This window comes from Drosophila innubila (assembly GCF_004354385.1).
Source record: "Drosophila innubila isolate TH190305 chromosome 3R unlocalized genomic scaffold, UK_Dinn_1.0 2_E_3R, whole genome shotgun sequence".
Taxonomy (NCBI): domain Eukaryota; kingdom Metazoa; phylum Arthropoda; class Insecta; order Diptera; family Drosophilidae; genus Drosophila; species Drosophila innubila.
Genome location: NW_022995380.1, coordinates 25,188,440 through 25,211,337, shown reverse-complemented (window position 1 = coordinate 25,211,337; position 22,898 = coordinate 25,188,440). Strand labels below are relative to the sequence as shown.

Genomic DNA, 22,898 nt, shown 5'->3' with positions numbered 1-22,898 from the left:
AATATGAAAATTGCTTGCCTGTTTTATATGGCGTCTCTCTGATCCCCCAACAAAGACAATTTCTAGCAGAGTTAGACCCATCAATTTGGTTTCAGCTTCTGTTCTTTTTGTGTACTAAATGTTGTACATTAAGTTGTTGTGTTTTTGTCTTTATGGTTGTTGAAATAGTTTTATGACATTGTCTTTTCCTTTGATTTGACAATGAGTCGGGCGCAAGACGCCTTTTGCCGATCTGATCTACTCTCTACAATGCTTTTGAAGCACATTCTTGCTAATTAACATAAATATTTGTGCTTTGTTTGTAAATGTGTAAATATTTTCCTTTACATTTTGGCCAAGAAGCAACTCACAACGATAACATCAAGGACGTCTCCTTCGTAAATAAGCTGGCAAAAGGTTGGGCAACTAGCTAAAATTGTTGTCATGGCATTTTGCCGGCTTTGTCAATTTGACTTCATAAAATAATTGAAAGATATTCAAGAAATGCTCTTGTGTCAATTATATAGTCAACTAAACTGTTTGCATTTCTATACTAAAGGCAGCCATTTTCATATAAATTTAAATGCTAATGCTTATTTTTATTAAATATAGAAAATCTATTATTTTTTAAAATATGAATTTAAACGGATTTTGTTTTCCAATTGATTTGTTATTTAGGATCTATCCATACACAATTAATACTATTAGATATTCTTTTTTATTTTAATGTAATTGGACATTCAGTTAATAGAAAAAGTGGTTTATATGATCATAAAAAAAATGTATTCTTTAATTTATTTAATATTGCATTACTTAAGTATTGCAATCTCTTGGGTATCGTAGTCGAGAAACACTGTCAAAAATACCTTTAATTATTTTATTTTCAGCTTGACAGCTTGCAACCAAAGTAAATTAATTCTGTATATGTTACTAAATATATGCAAAAAGGCTCCATTAAAAGCAATCATAATTTATACCAATCGTTGCAGCCACAATTTAACCATTTAGTTCATAATAAAGCACACACAGTGTTAAATAATATGCATTTGCATAAATTTTACTAATTTAAGGGAAATATAAGTATTTGTGCTTAATTGAAAAATATTACCAGATCGAGCACTAAATAAACTAATAAACAACAAAAACTTTTGCATTAATAATAAATTTACTTCTTATGGTTCTGTATTTATAGACCTTATATTTTTATGTACAATTAACTCAAAAGTAATAAAAGCTTTATACTTAGTAAAATATTAATATATATTCTGTGAATGAATATTAGCACACATGAGTTCTATATGTAAAAGCCTTGCAAATGGGCTTAAAACGTTTTTCCGCTTTTCTGAAATTTTATAACTCAGTGTTCACTTACTTATTCAGTCATTCGTGTATTCAACCAGCACAACGAGATTTCTATAAGCAGATGGGAGACGTGTTTTATTTTACGGCTCATTTCGTTTATTGAAACACAAGACCAAATATGACTACATTCATAAAATATAAAAAAAAAGAAATATTTACTCGACGAGGATGGGATTCGAACCCACGCGTGCAGAGCACATTGGATTAGCAGTCCAACGCCTTAACCTCTCGGCCACCTCGTCTTCTTATTCGAGCAGCTCGCAGAACCGAACTTTAAGAAAATGTCAAAACTCAACTTAATTAAAGTTCTCGTGCTAAATGCTTATCAATTCAATTTTGTTCATTAAAGTGCACAGATAATAAATATAAGTGCTTTTCAGATTAATATTATTAAATTGTTGCTTTTTCTGAATACCTATATATATGGCTTTGTTTATTTCCTATGTTTTGTTTATTTGTGCATTTAAAATAAAAACCAGAAACCAAAGAAATATTAAATGAAAATCAAACGGGAAATGTGGTTATCCGTTTTGGCTTCTGCGGGAGCATAAAGCATATCCATATACATAGAAATAAAATCACGTCTGTACATAAATTGTTTTGAAGGGGTAACCGTCCACATGCACTGCACTTATTTCGGTGAATTCTCACTGCCACTCATTTATCACATATATTTATAAAATAGTGTTTGTTGTTGCACATGTGTACTACACATATAGACTAATTATATAATTTTGTTGCCGTTATCGTCTCAGCTATTCGCATGCTTGTGGGTTTTTGTGTAATTAATTAGTAGTTATTAATTGAACATGAAATTTGAATTTTTTAAAATTAAATTTAATACGTATTATATTTAAAAAAAAAATGTTTAACTTGAAAGAAGTGCATTAGCGCCAGATCTACGGCCTAAAAATAAATTTTTTTCAAAGAACTAGGAATATTTTCTAAAAAATTAACATTGCAACTGTTTACTTTAGTTTCCCATTTATTTTTGCTTCTTTTTAACTGTTCTTTAAAAAATTGTATTGTTAACTTTATGTTTGAAGAGATATTTAATTATATTTTAAAACCAATTTAAACTATTGGAATAGTAATTATTTAATAAGTTGGTAGTTTTTTACAACTTTAATTTATTTTCATTTTATTTTAAGTTATGTTTAATTGTTTTAAAATATACACATTAGTAAAAAGTAAATCACGTGAAATCTAATTTAAGATTTAAAGAATTGTAGGTTTTGGTTTTCTAATGTCATGTGCACAAACCTTACGAAAGGCACTCAACACATGACGTTCTGTGTTTTCGTTATTTTTGTTATTTATTTTAAAAAAAGGCACTTTGGCGTAAAAACAAAAAGCAGAAACTAAACTAAATGGCAACAACAGTTGCAAAACTGCTCGCATTCGCTCCTTGGCCAATTTCTCAGCTCCTTCTCCCTTCAATCCGCAGTCGTATTCGCATCTGCATCTGCATCCGCATTCCCCATCCCCCCATTATCCGTACGTAACACGGCAATGTGCGGCTCTTGAACAGCAGCAGCAGCAGAAACGTAAAACAACTTGAAAATACATTTTAATTACATGCGTCTCAGTGGCAATGCACGCCTCCGTGTCTCCTGCCCTCGTGTCTGTAAAACTGTGCTCTTTAATTTAATGTGCTTACGAGTAAATCAGCTAAAATACGCAATTAAATGGGCAGCCCACTTCGTCGGATAGCGGTCAGTGCGTGGCGTTGAAGGTGCCGCCTGAAAAGTGTGCCAGTCCCCCCTGAAGAGACGACCTTCCCGGACGGATGGACAGACAGACAGTCGGACAGACAGACAGTCACACAGATGGACTGATAGACAGTTGGTCATTTCGCTGTGCACATTCACTTAAATGTCGAAATAAATTCAGAACACAGCTTGCGATTTGCAGCCAAACGTCAAAGGAATAACCACAATCTCCGCCAACCAAAGGAATGTGTGTGCAGTTCTCATCTTGTCAAACTAATTGACCGCCAGGGCAACTCATGTCGTGCCCTCAGAATTAACAAGCTTTTTCATCAATGATGCAACGGTGCATGCAAATTCAATCAAAGTTTTTCAATTATCTACAAATGTGCTGATATTTCTCTTTCTTTTTGTGTTTTTCTGTGTGTTTTCCCATCGTTTTTCACCGTCTGTATGCTATACTTAAAAGTACGTGGGACGTGGTTGGCAAATGCAAGGCAGTCAAAAACATTTTATTGCATCGTAAAATTGTACCATTAGAAAAAAGAAAAACCAAAATCAAATGCCGCAACTGCATTTTTTATGGCAAACTTTTAATAAATGTTTTCAGTTTGTTGCGCTTTTGCCGGACTTGGCGCCAAGTCTGCAAAATATATTTCATGTAAATAAACAAGTTGCTCTCATTTATTGTGCCGTTAATTCAGAGACTCAACCGTTCAGCTAAAAGTTTATTTATAAAGAATTCTACTTAACACAAAAGTCGAAAATGCTTGATTAGAACATCCTGTGTTCAGTTCTAAATTAGTTTTTACTTTGGAAAAACAGAAAATATTCTAATACTGCAGATAAATAGTGTAGTATTTATAAGTAGTAACATACAGTTTTTAAAGATGATTATCTTATTTTAAATTTATATGCGGATTAAAATATATGTGAAAAATCATTTAACATTCATTTTAAAAATTGTACAAAAAAAAATAAATGTGCCAAGTGACCAATCTTATTATGTTAGAGTTGAAAGCCTTTTGTGAGGTTGGAGTTCAGGAAGTTAAAACGAGAAGTACTTCCACATAGCACCCGCTTGTGGTTTTCAATTGGACAACCAGGTTGCTACCTTGGCCGGTGCACAAATGTTGCTGATTAAGTTGTTGCCGCAAGCAATTTGCGTCAAGTGAGGCGCATGACTTTCAGCATGTGTCACAGTAGAGCGAATTACTGTGCTGAAAACAACGACAACTAAAACGAAAACGAAATAAAGCGGAACACCAAAAGCCAACAACCAACAACCAACGACCAACAACAAAAACAAAGTGCGACAATTACAACCGTAAATTATGCCAACAAGAGGCCGCTGCGGAGACACTGGCAGACGCCACTATAATGCCCTGCCCCCCTGCGGCACTTGCAACGACCCCTTTGCTCAACTGCCTACAAGTTGGACGCACTGACGGCGCAACGTGGATACAAAAGAAGAAAACCAACCAACAAGCAACAAAATGGAGCGCAACAACGACAACGACAACTCAATTAAGTAAATGAGTGAAAAGCAGGCGTTGATGTTTTTGTTGCTCTGGTTGTTATTATTGTTATTACGATCATTTCTGCTGTTATACCCTTGCCAAGCACATAATTGAAATAATTAAGGAATGGCTCAAATCACTGAGACACGTATCGGAAGTTGGAATAATTATTAATACAAACAAATTATTAATGGTTTCACAACCAATCAGCTGCAAAGTGTGTCCTAAACCTTATTAGAACTTTAGCTTTCACAACATTGTCAAAACTGAATCGATTTTCAAGCGGAATGTCATTTTGAGTATGTTTTTATTTATTCTGAACTCAAATTTAATTAATTTTTCTTTCAAATATTTCTCGCTCTACAAGATAAGCCTTGTTTTGGAATTTTGAAAATTTTAAATCTTTAGTTTTCACTTTAAATCGACTCCTAATATCGTAATTATTAATTAGTATAAAACAACACTGTAACTTAGATTCTGAAACGTTTGATGTTTTTGTACAAAATCATGCATAATCGTACAAATATTTTGACTTTTAAAGGTGCTATGTCAAGGGTCTGATATTAGTCCTTTTCTTATAAATATTGCAATTCAATGAACATATTTATAAAGAGAAAAACACTATACATATATGTATGTCTACATATACATACATATATAGTTTAACATATAGCTCATTTTTATTTTTATTACATAAGACATGAATACTAAAATATTTTTACATATTCAATTATTTAAAGATTTTTCTTGTTGAGAATCCTTTGCCATGCAACACTCTTCTTTAAAGCAACAATTTAATTATCGTTCAACAATTAGCTGCGATAAAAAAAATGTTGCCTGTAGACAGGCGACAACATAACTAACGCACAATCTCTCTCTCTCTCTCTCTCACTCTTTTTCTGCATCATGCAAAGTCAATTAAGCGAGCAAAGTAAATGGCCCATACATGTACTACACACACACACACACACGCACACACACACTCACAGAGATTGGGCACCATTTTGTAGTCTGACTTGCCGCCATTCACATAGTTAAAGCAAATTTGCAACATGCAATGTAATGAAATAAAATAAATGAAATGTATAGAAATGAAGGCTTGAAGCAGGAAAGAGCAGAATGGATGGATGAATGTGTGGCAAGTGCCAGAGATAGACAGAGAAAGATAAAAAGATGAGTCTCCTGTATATAATGCTGCTCAGGGCAAAAAAAAAAAAAAAGTTTTAAAATTCATTAAAGCAAGGCTTTCAATGAACGCGCGTTGAACTTTAGAAGAGACTGAGGGCACTTATATGGCAACTATTTATGCATTGAAAGCTAAGCGAAAGTTGTTGTTGATTTATGAATACGTCACATACATACGTGAATACATGCATATAAACATGCATACTGTGTATTGAACCAACAACAGAGAGTCAGCAGCGAAACCGAAAATGGCGTTTCCGGTTAACGTTGGCGCAAAATTCCAACAATGTCGCGTTTATTTTTGGGCCACTTGCAGAGACCTGAAAGCCTCACGAGCCTCACACCACGCCCATTGAATGATTACGCCCACATATTGTTGATGTTATATGTGAGTCGTTGTTGTTGTTGCCGTTGTTGTTGTTGGCAACGCTTTTGTCATGCAATTTGTACGCGTTCGTTGGTTTTTTTCGTTGTTGCATGGACAAGAAGTAGGCGAGGTCTCAAGTAGGTCGATTGGTCTGTGGGTCATTTTTAAAGATACATTACATGTGTACTTCCCATTTGTGTGTGTGTGTGTGTGAGTATGCCTGTGGGCGTATGCGTGTGCTTGAATTTGATATAAAGTCAGGCACGCTGACAGGCAAAAGGCGTGCGGAAATTATATAAGCTCACTTTATGACGTTAAGGTTGACTTAGTGCCCTGGCCCCAATTACGAGTACATACATACATATATATACGAGGATGGTACGTAACTATAAGCAATGATTCGATTCCGTGCTCCATTTCTTGGCTACTTCCTGGCAGGCTCGTCGCTCCCAAGCGGAAATGGGCCAAAACTAGTCAGCCAAGTCGCTGTCGCTGTCGCTGTCTGGCATTTGATAAATAGTCAAAGCCTGATTCTTGGCAGCCTGCCTGGCAAATATTTGCACTGGCCTCAACTAAAAGGTGATAAACTTGACATAATGCAATATTTAGTGTTTGAAGAAGCATTTTAAAGGCTATGCATACTTGTACTTTGAATGCGACCACCATCATCTTCTTCATCATCATGTTCGTTTGCTTCATAATCATTCAGTGTTTGAGCAGCGTTGATAAGCTTTGAAATATTTTACCCACTCTGGCATATGCAAATTTCAGCCACACAATTTAAGTATCTATGCAGTTGGGCACAGCTTGAGAGTATTTCAAGTGTAATCATAGACAGACAAACTAGCACACAAACACATATATCGTTGGGCTCTTAGTTATATGCTTTACAAGATTTACTTTGTTGATTAATGTTGCTCCTTCCCCGTTGCTGCCCCGAGGTCAACCAGCTGCAGATACAGAACATTGAGTAATGTAAAGTTGTTTTGCCTGATGGATAGCTGGAATTTAGGTGTTTGCTTGCTTGCTACTCAATGCTCACTAAAAAATGCTTTTACATTCTACACTCTAGCATGGAAATTCACTTCCCAAACGTCCAACTTGTGTGCGAATTGGCATTTGAACTACGAATACTCCTTGGAATTTGTTACACATGTCAATTGGTATACCAATGAAGGGATATTTGTGTGTGATTTACTGAATTCATTACGTTCAGATATCTACATATTAATTTAGTAAATCGTTACAATGATGATATTTCAAATTTAAAAATTAAGAAAACTATAACTATTAAAAGTAACTCTTATTATTGGTTTGTTATAGTACAAATAAATATTTAAATATTATTTCCAGCATTTATAATGAAACAGGATATCAAATTCATTTTAATTATAAAAATCAACAAATTTTCGTTACGGTAACTAATTTTAATCAATTATTTTAAATTAATTAGTTCATTAGTTTTGCTGGTTTTGCTTTAAAAGTTCTTTCATCATCTACCACGTACATTTACATGTTCTCTGCATGTTTTCGACACACTTTAAGCAGAATTATTTTCCATTTTTCAATTACATACTTATGTACAATACATCTGCACTCATAACACTCTCACTGATCTGTGTGCAGCGTTACAAAAATTAAATCAAAATAAATCAATTATCTTAAATCGCTCGAATATTGCAATTGTTGCTGCCTTTATTACGATCTAAACACCCGCTGTCCTTCCCAAATGTTTATACAGTTTATATACTTGCATATGTACCTTGTACACACATCTAAATACATACACATATGTATATTTGTATATATGCTCGCATGTTCGTATGTACACAACGCACTCGATTATAGACACCCCAAAGCAAATCTATATGCACGAGCGTGATCTCGACGCGATCTCTTCACACATAACGCTATGGCACGCGCCCCGCTCCAAGATTCAGTTCTCCCTGATGCACGTGAGCAGAACGCACGACAGAACGGAGAGAGTTAGAACGAGAGTGAGAGAAATGAGAGCGGAAAATGCAAAGAACGTGAAGATTGTTGCTGTTGAGAGCAATGTTGAGGTTTATTTTTAGGATAACAATGCCGCAAGAGCAGCGAAAGCAGGAGCAATTTCGGCATTTTCAGCATTTGGGGAAAATCGAGGAAATCTTTTCAGAGCTGCAGCCAGTCGGCCGCATAGAGCAACGCGAACAAGGCGGCAAAACGGTAATCGCGGCTAAAGGCGAGTGCGCGAAATATATATATACATATATATATATGTGCATACATATACATTTATATATATAGAGAGATATATATATATATACAGAGATACATATACAGTGTATTGCCCATAATAAAATACATATATAATATATAATTATATTTAAATAGACATATATTCGCTTATACATAAGTTTTATACTATATATGGAGCAATTTTGAAGTGAAGAATTCTGAAATTGACAAAAAGTGAAATGTGAAAATTGACGTTGTGTTTGTGAGTGTGTGTGTGTGTGTGTGTGAGATCGGTTGTGTAGGTGTGCGTGTGTGTATGTGGGTGTGCTGGTCATGAAAATTGCATGCACCTTCGTACAAACAACGAAAAGGAAATCAAAATAAGAAAAAATACAAATACAAATCCGAGGTAAATACGAGTATATACGAGTACTTACATAAATGTATACATACATCGTATGTATACTTATCATGCCCAGACAGACTACAGGGAATGGGACTGACTGGCCGAACGAGCCAAATAACCAAATATTGTGATTGTATGCGTAGATATGTATGTATGCACATATATCTATGTACGCGTGTATAACGGCGTTATCCCGAGAAATTGCCCCGGTAGTGCCGCTCGCTCTTCTGATTCTGATTCTGATTCGGTTTCTGGTTCGGTTTCTGTAGTTCTATAGTTCTGGTTGTGCTGGTTCTTCTAGATGCGACCGAAGTTGCTTCCTCGTTCGTGTGCTATTTAGTTGGATATGTTTTTGTCGCTGGCGCTTTTACTTTTCGTATGCTGCTCGTTCTTCTCGGCTCTTTTGCTCAAATAAAAATTCCTCTTGCGTGTTAGCTAAAAGTTATTTTTAAAAATTTCTTTTAATTTTCATTTTCTCATTTACGAGATACGAGATTTTAAATACAGAGGACAGCGACGTCGATGCCGTTCTATAGGAATTTATTATTTTTATTTTTCTTCCGCCGCTTGCAATAATATCAAAAACTTGTTGAAAAAGTACGAACTAAGTATTTATTATTATAAATGTATTCCGCAATTGGAAGGATATTATGAAAACTTAAATTTTTGTGTATATAAGTATATTCATTACCAAGCTGTTTAACCGACCAGCAGTCCTTTTGTGCGAATAACATTATAAGTCTTTGTCCACATTAAGTATACGCAGAATTGCATTCAACATTCGCATAATGGTATAGTATGATAGTTGCGGGAACTACTGACATTAATGGGTACGCTTTGGTTCTACTAAACAGTATAATTATATTCGATGTCTGTAATTTACAATAATACTCGTATTTGTGCAATTAGCTGCAAAATTGTGTAACTTCAATTGAATAGAATGCAATTATTAATGTATCTACAATAATAATAAGGGTAAGGTATTTTGCTTCAATAGACTATTTAATTATTAGATTCATTGAATATTAATGCCCATAGCTTTCCTTTACTTCCGCAACTTCGACACTTGAATTCAATCAATTTCCCAACTCTTCTTCTCCTGTACATATACGTTCCAAATGGCAATTAAGCACTTTATTTGTTTGGCTAACGACTGCCAAATGCAATATCCGTGAAAATGGACAGCAAGTACAATAACAACTGCAACAAGTGCGGCAACAACAAGAACAACAATGCTGGCAATGACAACAATGTCACAACTCAAGTGTCAAACAAAAGGCGACACGACGTGGCAATGGTATAGACAAAAACAAAGTGAGAGAGAAATTTTGAAGCTTTTATATTTTGAATAGATATTGTTCAAAACCGAATACATATTTAATTAAACCATATAGAAGAGAATTGTAATTGCGATACATTTTAGCGCCTGTTTTCAATTCACAAATCCATTCACCAATGAAAATCAACGTAAAAATATAAAATAAATAGTTGAAAAATTATAAAATGCAAATAACAAAAACCTGTAAAACAAAAAAAAAATTGCAGTCGAGAGTGTTCGACTACGCTGTGAGCAACACCGAGATACAATTTCAGCTCTACATTTCTTATTTTCCTACAAAATACCTATAGGTTTGATAAAATGCTTGACTAAAAAGTTAAATTAATTCGAAGCCATATTTTTAAGATAACAACTTTTTACTTATGGCAAAAGGGGTTTTAATGTCAAATTTGTTATTAACTACATTTTCTGATATAAAATTTGGCAATAAAAAAAATATAGTCAAAATACAGAGGGTCAGTTAAGCTTGTATTTGCTTTATAGCATTAAAGATGCGATCTTCTAATTGTCACATATATTGACATAGATTTATAATACCCACTTTTGCCAACTTTCAGTTGAGATCACAGGGTATCAAAAAACAAAACACCAACAACAACAAAACGATGCATGGAAAAATTAAAACTTTGTTTAGTTGTTTTTGCACCGGCATAAAGAGCAGAGCGTAAAATTCTTGTTTTCCTCAAAACACACACACAGATACGCATACAGAACAGACGGCTGACGGCGTTTTCTCTAGTTGTTGTTGTTGTACTCAGGGCTAGAAAAACTTTTTTTAAGCATATGGCGGCCGCTCATTGCATTTCAGCTGTTGGTGTGCTTGAGTGTGTGTGTATGTGTGTGTGCGTGTGTGCCAACTTTAGTATAAGCAAAGGAAATGCTTGACATGTCTTGTTCCTTTTACTTACGCGCTTATATTATTTTATTTTGTTTTCACATATTTTTTTTTCTCTGTTTATTGTTTTTAGCCCAATGGCGTTAACAAACCACATTCTTTTTCTCATGTTTTTCGTCCAACATTTTAATTATTTACTTTTAAGGTTGTTATTTTTTTTCCGCTTGCTTTACTCTCAACTTTTGTGTGGTCTCAGCGGTTTCCTGAGCTTTTATTTCATCTTTAATCCTGTCGTTTTTGAGGACTCTACAATATAGCTGTACCTGGCCGTTTGAGTCTCGCAGACTTTGATAAATTGCATAGATATTTCTTTATCTCGCACCTAAAGTGTCAAATTAATAAAAACAATAAATTGTCTGATTTATATAACACAATTAATGTCCATGTTCATTCATTTGGTATATTTTATGTTCAATGAACGTGAATTCGAGGCCATGATATTCTGACTTATTGACTCATAAAATTGCCAGTTGTTTGGATTAATTGTCGCAAGAGACATTTCATGTCTCAAACGAGAACTCTAGATATTTCTCTTATGTACAAGATGTATGAATATATTCAAATTTTTTCAAACTAACGCCATTTTATTTGACGTCTTTTCGATCTAATTAACTTGTACAAAATTGTCTGTATCTTAATTAGGTGATTGAAATAATTAATTTTTACATGAAATTCTTTGACAGACATGTGTATGTATTAGTGAGACTTGAGAGAATATACAAAAATGCAATAAAAAGAGTGTGTACACATTAATATATAAATACCACAAAGTTAAAACACATTTTTAAATCCTCAATTCAATTACTCGATGGAAGAGATTTATTTTTGTAAACCATTTTTATTGACAGCTTACGGCCATTGATTTATTAAAGCGATTATACTGGACATTTCTTGCTGGTGCTCGCCAGTGCAAAATGGGAAATATCTTTGAATATATTTCTATCAATCCAATTTAAACACTCCATGATTGGACACAGGGAGAAAAAGAGAGAGATAGAGATATAGAAAAATGTTGTCATAAATACTTTAACATCAGTAAATGGGATGGTCAAATTGACCCAGATACTTATAACGTTTCATTTGCATATTTATTCCAACGCTTGTAATGCGTATCTAAAGTAATTCCTGTTGTTGTTGTTGTCCCTCTTGTCACGAGGTATCTACTAGCCTCGGCGATACGCCGAAAACAAGGCAAATATTTTTCCTTGACGTAAACGACAACGATGCAAGAAGAAATTCCAAACTGACGGAAAAGCAAGCGCAGATATTTCAGCAACTTTGCAATGTGACGGAGATGAGATTGGATGGGGGATGGGGGATGAGGAATAGGAGGGAAGACACGTTGCTCGTGTTTATCTCTGTGTTTTGGTTGTCTGTCCCTCTGTCTGTCTGTCAGTCCCAGTGTTTCTCCTCGTGCCAGTGCCCTCCGTTACTTGGCACATAGTTAGTTGTTACGCTATCTGCTCAATGACATGTGCTGAGTTCTGTGTGCCAAAAAATTAAATAAAATGAGGAAAATCATGGGGTGGGGGGAGGGGAACTGGACTCGGCACATTGTTATTGTTTCTTGCCGAGATACACAAATTGAATTGCTCGAACTTAAAATGAACGCATCGAGTTCAGCGCACTTTAAAAAGTGTTCGTTGCACCGCACAACCGCCAAATAAACGAAAAGAACTCCAGAAAACCCGAAGAACTTGTAGAGAACGAACATTAATTCAATTGCGTGCCGAGATTAATTTATTTATTCCTGTTGAGCACGCGTTTGCTTATTTTGTAGTGTATGTGGCAGAAGTATCTCAAAGATAAACCCATGTTTATATACTGTGTAGGCGTTTCTCTCTCTCTCTCTCTCTCTCTCTCTCCTTCTCATGTGTCATGTGTGTGTGTGTGTGTGTGTGTGTGTGTGTGTGTAAGTTTCGGCTCGTGCCAAGCGCTGCACATGGCTTCTAGTGCAGTCTTTAAGTGTTTCAGATGAATGTATGTCTTTTTGTACCCTATGCCCATTCAAAAGTTTTACAAAAACGGACATTATAGCTTTGTGTAATTATATCAGGGAATTAAACCGAAACAAATATAGGTTACGGTTTCGGTTCCGGTACGCTCCGAAATAACTATTTTGGTAAAAGGTTCTATTTCAGTTTTTTTCAAATAAATAGGGCTAAATTTTTTTTTTAACGAATTTTTCAGTATTTGAATGCAGAATGCATATATAGGCCAAATCATGATCAAAATGACATTCCGCTTGAAAATCGGTTTAGTTTTCATCAAGTTATGACAGTTTAAAGTTGATCAGACTGCGGATTTAACCACTTTACAAGTCCAAATTTTTGTTCAATTTGGCATGATTTTTTACAAAAAAATGAAAGGTCTCAGAATTAAGTTTAAAGTGTTGTTTTATACTAATAACGATGTAGGGAGTTGATTAAAAGTGAAAACTTGAGATTTAAAATTTTGAATTTTCAAAATTTCAAAGGGGGGACCCTTAGCATCGAAATCAAGTTCTAGTAGAATCTAGAGCAAACAAATTTTTTGAACGAATTTAAAAATATTTGAATGCAGAATGAATTTAGAGGCCAAATCATGATTAAAATTACATTCCGCTTGAAAATCGGTTCAGTTTTGATCAAGTTATGACAGTTGGAAGTTGGTCAACTCTTTAGCCGTACCGGTACAAACGTTTCGGTATTCGGTTCTGGACAGAGAATTTATTTCGGTTACGGTCTCATTTCCGGTACTAAAAATGAAACGGTTAGTTTCGGTCAACTGTTCCGGAATTGGTTCCGGTGTTATTCCCTGATTTTTGTGATGATGGAGCTGACTGCAGAAGACTTTTTCTATCCCAAAAAGTATATAAAATCAATATTAGAAATTATTGTAGTGTCTTGCATATTTAAATGTTTTCTACTCTAAAATATCATGCCAGTAAAGTAATATACCCCGAAATGGTTTAGAAAACTTTGCTAATATCAGTTAGTTTATTACTTTACACAGGGTATTTTGTGGTCGTGCGCTGTAGACTAGAGCGTTTTTACTTGTTTTGTTTTTTAAGTTACTCTTAGTTCTGTTTCTTGCATCTGTTTGTTGTGGTTACACACTAATTTACTAGCCATCAAGTGCACATTTATAATTGGAGCATTGCCAGCTACAAAGTATTTCGATCTCTTTTAATACCTCTCTCTCTCTCTCTGTCTCTCTGTCTCTCTGCTTGGCACTTAGTCCCACAGCTGTGCTTCAAACTCATAACTGACACAGAATTTTCAAGCTTACATTTAAGTACAAATATATAAGAGTATGTATGTGCATGTATATATAAATATATATATACACTGAAAAAAAAGACCAAGTTCTAAAATCTAGAACATTCATCTTAAATATTTTGTTCTTAAAATAAAATTATTTTAAGACCAAATTACTAAAACTAAGATTATTAATCTAAAAAATCTTAAAATCTTAATATAAGAATAAAAATCTTAAATTGTTAGGAAAGTATAAATAGGTACTATTTCGTATCAAACAAATGATGGCACCGTGGCGCTCTGGTTAGAGAGGCCGCTTCAGTTGTGAAGCAAATAAGCGGCGGTTCGAATCCCCCTCGTAACAAATTAAAATAACATTTATAAAATTACTAAAACAGAATAAAATATAAATAAATCAAAATTTAAAAATAAAAAAATATAAATATAAAAAATAATTTTCATTTATTTTATTTTTTGATTTTAATTTTAAGAACATTTATTCTTAAAATAAGAACTTGGTCTTATTTAAAATGTTCTTCAAATCAAGATGTGTTCTCTTAATTCAAGAATTTGATGTTCTCGACGCATTTTTTAGACCAAAAATCTTAGTTCTGAGACCAAAATCTTGATTTTAGAACATTTTTTTTATCAGTGTATATATCTGTATCTGCAGTATATCTTGTAGCTGCGCTCATGCACAATGCTGATAGATTAGTTTTCTAATAGTGGCGCCCTCTCAATGACGAAACAAACACAATGGGGGCAATCAGTCGGCCACCGACACCAGTGACCACTGCAAGTCAGACACTTGACTGCACCACCCCCTCCTTGGCCGTGTCCCATGCCTTGGTCGGTCCAACTTTGGGCATGACAGGGCACAAAAGTCAGCCAAACTAGCTCAATGGCACAAGTTTGGTGATTGTGGGCGTTTCTCTGGTCATGACATTAAATCTGAATAATCGTTCTTTAAGCGATTCTCAGATTTTGTACAATGTTTTTTTTTTGTATATGTACTGTTTGTACAATGTACATATTTTGGAACTTGTTATACAGAGCAGTGATTTATCTATCTTAATCAAATTATATTTTTTGTGAAATATGATGAATGGAATAGTTTATTTTAAAACTAAAACATATTCGAATTTGATAAAATTTGTCGTATTAACATGTTATCATGGCAAAGATCTATTTGTTTAAGTATCTGGATTTGCGTATGCTATTTAAAAAGTCGAAGAAAATAATAAACTAATTGAAAACTGCATTCGACTTACAAGAGATTCACATTTAATTAATTTCGATCCATTTGAAAACAATAACTGAAATCTGATTGCTATGACTTGTGGTAAAGGAAATAATTTGTCTCAAAATTTAAGCTGCAGTTGCTGCAGAGAGTGATGGACAAGTGAATCTCAATAACACCCATAATCCTTCGTAGTTGGAATGCCACTTAAAGTGCTTTCGAAAGTTGCAAACCAACATGAGTCCTTCTCTTCGTCTCTTGTCCTCCCTCACTTGGTTTGGTTTTTGTCGCCTGTTCCCTTGCTTGTGCATGATTAAAAACTAGGTCGAGTGTGGAAATCGCACGGCCCTGAAAAGCATAGCAGGCGACATCTCAAATGCTCTGTAGTGCTCTGTGGTATGTTCCTGCATGTGCATGTCGCGATTCGTGGATAATTAATTGATTGCCCATTTGATTGAACGTTTGATGGATGAGTGCAACAGCCGTGGGCTCTCGTTTCTGTCGCCGGCAGATTACATATTTGCTTTTGGGTCTAGTGGAATATTTACTAACAGCATCGACCCTCTCATCCTTTATCGTTTCAGTAATTTGCCTCGACAACAAACACAGCCACAGACACATCCACATCCTCGTCCACAGCCATGGTGATAAGCAAACCCGAATCGACGCCAAATGGAGCGGCAACGGGAGCTGGTGGAGCAGCAGCAGCTGCTGGCTTGGATGCTGCCGCAAATAGTCTGGCACATCGGTCGGGCATACCACAGGATCAAATAGACAATATTATGAGCGGCATTGCAAACACGGGTGATGTCAAAATGAACAATCATCGCAAGAAGCTACGACAAAGGTAAGTCTGCAAAAAAGTAATTATTATGTTCGTGGTAGCTCAGAATGCCAATTTTCGTGTTTCTTTTTTAATTTTAAAATTTGTATATTAAACTTTATTTTGTTCGTCACAAAATTGGATATTTTGGGGCTGGAATATGCTTTTGTCACAAGACTATTACCTCGTGTAGAGGCTTATTTTTGTCGGATTAGAATCTTCAATAACTGTTCAACAACACAGATCGACAAGCAATACCTATAACTTTGTTTTGACTAGAGAGACTCAGATAGCGAATAGGTGTACAAAATATGACAATATTATTTAATTATTTAGTAACTTATTAGCGCTACTCCAGTATAGTATATAAAAAAATTTATTTTTTAGTTAAAAGTTGCTGTTAAATAAATTGAATCAGTATTTTTTTTGTTGTTCTTAAAGTTTATTCATATATTTAGTGCCAATTTACCAAAAGTAATTGAAAATTTTAAAATTTGATTTTGAGCTCTTTAAGCGTTCTTCAAAAATATCTCGCAGTGTATTTCTTACACACACACACACACAATACCAAGGTAAAAACTTAAGTGACTGTCACAAAATAATTAATATATTGTCTTGAAATGTAATAATGTTGCAAATTTAAAATGTAAGTGCCAATAACCTTGTTGACTTGCATAATTAATGTGTAACCTATTTCTTCACAGATTTGATATTATAAAGAAACTGGGTCAAGGCACTTACGGCAAGGTGCAGCTTGGTGTGAACAAGGAGACGGGACAGGAGGTGGCCATCAAAACGATAAAGAAATGCAAAATTGAGGCCGAGGCGGATCTGGTGCGCATTAGGCGAGAGGTGCAAATTATGAGCTCAGTACAGCATCCCAACATTATACACATATACGAAGGTATTTACTGCTCTCATATTACATGCTTATAAAATATATATTATACTCTAATGTTGTACTCTCAATTATTTACAGTATTTGAGAACCGCGAGAAAATGGTGCTTGTCATGGAGTTTGCCGCTGGCGGTGAGCTATACGACTACCTATCTGAACGTAAGGTGCTCAACGAGGTGGAGGCACGTCGCATCTTTCGTCAGGTTGCCACAGCCGTCTACTATTGTCACAAGCACAAGATTTGCCATCGTGATCTGAAGCTGGAAAACATCCTGCTCGATGAACAGGGAAATGCCAAGGTATGGTACTTTAATACCCGTTACTTTAAAAATAAGTAAAAGGGTATATTGTGTTCGTTGGAATGTATGAAACATGGAGAAGGAGGCATCTCCGACCCTATAAAGTATATATATTCTTGATCAGCATCAACAACTGAGTCCGTCTATCCGTCCGTATGAACAAGAGGATCTCAGAGACTATAAGAGATAGAGTAACCAAATTTGGCACACAGATTTCTATATACATACCTCACGCAGATCAAGTTTGTTTCAAATTTAAGCCGCGCCCCCCTCAGCCCCCGACCCATCGCGAAAAACCACCCTACCCACCTGTTTTTAAGATAATCAATTTTTTTTGGTAATTAACGTTATCTATTAATACTATTTATAATATCACTTAACCGCAGCAGGCTCGGACAAGTAGAACGGGAGTAATAGCTAACCAAACTTATTAATAAAGTTATTATCTCAGTACAATCACTTTAAAGTATGCAGAAGTTTTTATAAGGTAGTAATTTCTTTTTAGTACTTTTATATATATTGAAATAAATAACGGGTATATTATGGTCGGGATCTCCACTATAGCCTTTACCACTTGTTTTAAATTATATTTTTCACATTTGTATTGATATAAATGAAAAATTATAAATAATTGAATTTGAATCTCGTTTTATTTTTAATCAGAATCTTATTGAAGAATATTAAAATTGTTGTAACTTGTATAATATTATTTACAGATTGCCGATTTTGGACTGTCGAATGTGTTTGACGACCAACGTCTGCTGGGCACCTTTTGCGGCTCACCGTTGTACGCCTCGCCGGAAATTGTGGAGGGAACACCCTACCAAGGACCCGAGGTGGATTGCTGGTCGCTGGGCGTGCTGCTCTATACTCTAGTCTACGGTTCCATGCCCTTTGACGGGTCCAACTTCAAAAGACTTGTGAAGCAGATCAGTCAGGGCGATTACTATGAGCCACACAAACCGTCGCGTGCATCCACACTTATTCGAGACATGTTGACAGTGTGTCCCCGGAAGAGAGCGACCATCGAACAGATTTGCTCGCATTGGTGGGTCAATGAGAACGACAAAGTTTCCTGCCTTGATTTGGCCGAGAATTTGGCCAATCAAACGCCTGTCCGACTCGATGTGCTGTTGTCATTGACGCCGACTGCGATAACAGCGGATCAACTGGTGGTGCCATCGGCCGAGGGAGCAGCGGCGGCAGCAGCAGCCGCCAAGGCAGCAGCCAATGAGCGGGTTCAAAGGTCGCATTCGGTGGGTTCCATTCGTGATATTGGGGCGCCCAACACAGAGGCAGAGCGTCGCATTCTGGACATGGTTGCTGGTGAGTTGTCCTACACTGACATTTGTGTATATTTTCATGCTTGTAAAGACCATTATGTACCCAGAGATCCTACGCGCACAATTTTCTGTATATCAAGGTTGCAAACCATCAAAATATTGTACACAAGATTCAGTTGGATGTTTTGTTTTGGTTTAAATATTGGTTGAATTAAAAAAAAGAATTATTTTTTTTATTGTTTTCCTTTTTTTTTTTTTTAACTTATTTAAGTAAATGTTTACAAGGCTTTAAAAAATTCAACTTAAAATAGAAAAATATATAATTATTTTTCAACTGTTTTAAAATTATGCTAAACTAAAACTAAACATAGTTAAGTATAAAAAAGCTTGCAATGTATATAATTTTTATATTTATGAGTCGAATATTTATTTTACAAAAGAGGTAGTATTCCGATTCCAAGGTTATATCATTTGCAGGGATTTCCGAATGAAAAAAAAACAGTTTGCAGCCTTGGTAGTTATGTATATGATGTATATTGTAAAGTGCTGTGAACTAACTTGGCAAACACAACACAATGTGCCCCTGACCACCCCACCCACTAACTGGTGTTCATGCGTTCTCCCTGTACCTGTCCCCGTCCCTGTCTCCACTCAACACACCCGTAACGGAACAAACAAATGAATCACACTCAAGTGCACTAAACAACTTGAAGACAAATCCATTTAACCATGCTCATTAAACCACGCCTCCCTTTCTCTCTCTCTCTCTCTCTCTCGCTCTCTCTCTTTCTTTCTTTTGGTGTTCATGTTACTTTCCTAGCTGGTGGCGAGGCCGCATTGATGCCCTCACCCACACGTACCATAACGCCCGCTCAAAGTCCCGTGCAAACGAAGAGGAAGCTGCAACCCACCGTATCCACTGAGAATGCCGCTGGCACCACCGCCAAAAAGAAGGAGAAGCCAGCCAACAGTTCGTTTGTCATCAGCGAAGGCACAACATCATTGCTTGCACCACCAGCAAATGCAACAGCAACATCATCGATCACACCTCAGGCTATGGAGACTGAGAGTGTTGTTGGTGTTGCTGGCGAGGAGCAGGCGACTTCAAAGGGCGGCAACTACTCGCCACAGGATATGCAACAGGTTGGCAATGTGTGCGAGCAGCTGATGGGCGAACCAGCAGTTGTGGCACCAACTGTTGCTGCTGTGGCACGGCAAGCAACCCGCACCAAACTGGATGCTGTGGCAGAGACGCCCGAGGAGAAGGACGCCAGCAAAGTGATCCAAAAGTTTTTGCACAAACACAAGACCGCCGATCTGGTCAATGCCATCAATGAGAGTGCCAGCGGCAAAGCTGTCGCCAACAACAACAACAGCAACAACAACAACAATTCATCAGCATCGCAACCAGCTTTTATACGCAAGTGCAGCCTGCAGGATGAGTCCACACTCAACAAGTTCAATGCGGAGCGCCGTAAATCGCGCATTCTTGAAACTGCGGAAAAGTTTCAACCACCACCAACCAACACAGCAGCAAGCGGTCCTCTTCCTGCTCCTGCTTCCGCTCCTGAAAAGCCGAAAAAGCTCAGCATACCCGGCGTCAGCGTGGGCAGCTTTAAAAAGGAATTCGAGCGAAAGGCCACGAATCCGACACCCGTCACGGGACCCACTCCCGGAGAGCGTCGCGCCCAGGAGCAGGTGGCCGCTGCTGCTGCGGCCGCCCAAGAAGCGGAGGCTCAAGAGATTCTGGCCACGCCACCACCATCCCCAGTCGTCTCTGGCAACTTGGAGGCCAGTGATTCCAAGAATTCGGTATCCTCCATATCGCTGGACGAGGCGCGACGCTCCATGGAGAACTCAATTGCCCTGTTAAGGCAGGCGCAGAACGAGTCCAACAAGGAGCTGGATCAGCTATGCGCCCAAACTGAGACCATTGGCGTCAGTGAGTCGACGCCCGAGGAGCGCGAACGTAAGTTGAAGAATGCGCGCACCATTATCGGAAACGCCATACAGCCGGGTGAGTGCTCAAAATGCAAGTGCATGTCCTAAAACAAATACAAATACTTAATTTTATTATTACTGAATTATCATAAGTTAAGCTAAGCCCGCAGCGCTTTCGAGTAGACTACCCGCACTTCTTTAAATAATATACATATTTATAATTTATCAAGCAATAGCATCTGCCACAAGTCGAGCGGTTAAGCAGTTTGCCAAAATTTATTGTCACATAAGCATTTGGTCTCTCTTCCAATTTTCCAACTAAAAACATAAAAAACAATGGAAATGCAATATAGTCAAGAAAATACAATTTTACGTATTACAGTTTTCTATTCAATTTGCAGTAAATCTTTGCACACATTCTTTTATGAGAACAATTAAGTTTTATCATAAATTAAATCTTGATTTACCAATACAGGAATTTATTACATAAATAAATTAAAATATCTGGGTTCAATTCCTCGTCATGTAAAAAAAATTTTAAAAAAGCTTACAGATTTAGATTTTGCTTTCTAAAAATTGACTAATATTAATCTATAAAAGCCCGATTAAAATTAGTTACTTATTTTCTAGATTTTGCAATATGACAAATCTGTTGTTTTTGATAAAAAAAAAACAACTTTTTATCAATGATCATCTAAAAACGTCCGATTTTTTTTTTTTTTAAGTAATCAGCTATTATTAAGTTTTTTAATGATTTATGAATGCACTATTTTTTCTTATAGAGCAGAATTAGATATAAAAAAAGCAAAAACTGCCTTTAGCGCAATTTGCTTGTTTAATTTTGAAGATGAAAAAGATCCGCCTATTGACTATTGAATTCTAGTGTAAACTGCCAACTGATCGAAGACTTGTGTATAGCTTTCAGTTTGTGCGTCTCTAAAATCCAAATAAGTATTTATCTCATTCCCTGTTTCGATGTGTGTACGTTAAACTGGAGTGCTGCATGGATTATATTTGGCTTATTTGGAATATAATCTGCTACACAGCAAGGCACAACACGAATTTGAAAGAATCTCATGCCACAGATCATATAGTCCCAAAGTAAACAGAGCACGTGCCACACACTCTTCATTGTCTCTGCAGATTCACCTGTGTATCGCTCTCTCAGTTGCACTCTCTCTCTCTTTCACTGTCTCTCTCTCTCCCACTCACAGACACATACAGTCACACATACATGCTCATCATATTCATTGAATCATCATCTTAATTTTAGTGATACGAAGGCCAACACCATTATTTGGCATCGGCAACGGCTTCGGCAGCAGCGCTGACGCCGGCGGGGTTGGGGGCATACTCACAAAAAGCGGCAGCAGCATGAACAACAATAACAATAACAGCAACGGCAGCAACAGAGCAACAACTGCAACAACAGCTAGTGCACAACCATTAAATGCATTGGCAGTTGCTAAGCAGACGATACAACAACGTCTCTTTGCGGGCGGCATGCCTGGATCGTTGATGCAGAGACCGGCCATGTGGCAGCCACAGGCTGCATACAGCACTGCCAGCATATTCCAGCCCGCGCTGCCCACCAGCAGTCCCTTCAGGCAGCTGCAGCAACAGTACCAGCAAAAGTGTCACGAGCAGCAGCAGCAACAGCAACAACAACGTTCGGTCAACAGTGCGTTGTTTACGCCGCCAACATCGCCGCTGTACGCCCCCAGTCACGCCTACGTTCAAGCCCAGAGCAACAACAACAACAACAACTGTAACAACAGTAACAGCCACAACAACAACAACAACACGATGCCTATTGTCAATTACAATGTCAGCTCGCGCACGAGACCATTTCATAATCAAGCTCAAGACACACTCAATACATCTGCCTTGCCTGCGGCTATGTGGCTGAAATGTAAGTCTTGGCAGCCGGCTCTACAGTGCCATGCGACGCTCACCTGCCCCACCTGCCGCCCACCTATCCACCTATCCAACTGTTCACCCGTTCACCTGCCTGCCTCACTGCCTGTCTGATTGCCTGTCCAGCGTTGCGTTCCTTATCGTTTGTCATTGAGACTGGTTAACTACTATTATAATCAGGAATTATTAGCGAAACGATAGGAGATTGTCGTCTGTTCCGATTTTCAAAATTTTGAAAGTTTGTTGATACAAAATAGTACAACTAAGCCTCGTTTT

At 36.8% G+C, this 22,898-nt stretch overlaps 1 protein-coding gene and 1 non-coding gene across 4 annotated transcripts in view; one reads left to right on the top strand and one right to left on the bottom strand.

Moving 5' to 3' along the window:
• Nucleotides 1-22,898, top strand: part of LOC117790986 (serine/threonine-protein kinase par-1) — a 51,285-nt gene that overhangs the window by 11,157 nt on the left and 17,230 nt on the right. For 2 of the 3 annotated variants that reach the window (XM_034630613.1, XM_034630614.1), the window contains exons 2-6: nt 16,046-16,308; nt 16,989-17,188; nt 17,264-17,481; nt 18,198-18,807; nt 19,585-20,781. In XM_034630613.1, coding sequence (XP_034486504.1) covers nt 16,103-16,308; nt 16,989-17,188; nt 17,264-17,481; nt 18,198-18,807; nt 19,585-20,781 — 2,431 coding nt within the window. In that variant the 5' untranslated portion in view covers nt 16,046-16,102. Of the gene's footprint in view, nt 1-8,498; nt 8,752-16,045; nt 16,309-16,988; nt 17,189-17,263; nt 17,482-18,197; nt 18,808-19,584; nt 20,782-21,978; nt 22,618-22,898 lie in introns of those variants that run through there. The other variant, XM_034630615.1, reaches the window with a different exon arrangement.
• Trnas-gcu lies at nt 1,502-1,583 on the bottom strand. The gene has a single exon. It is a non-coding gene; the product is annotated as a tRNA-Ser (tRNA).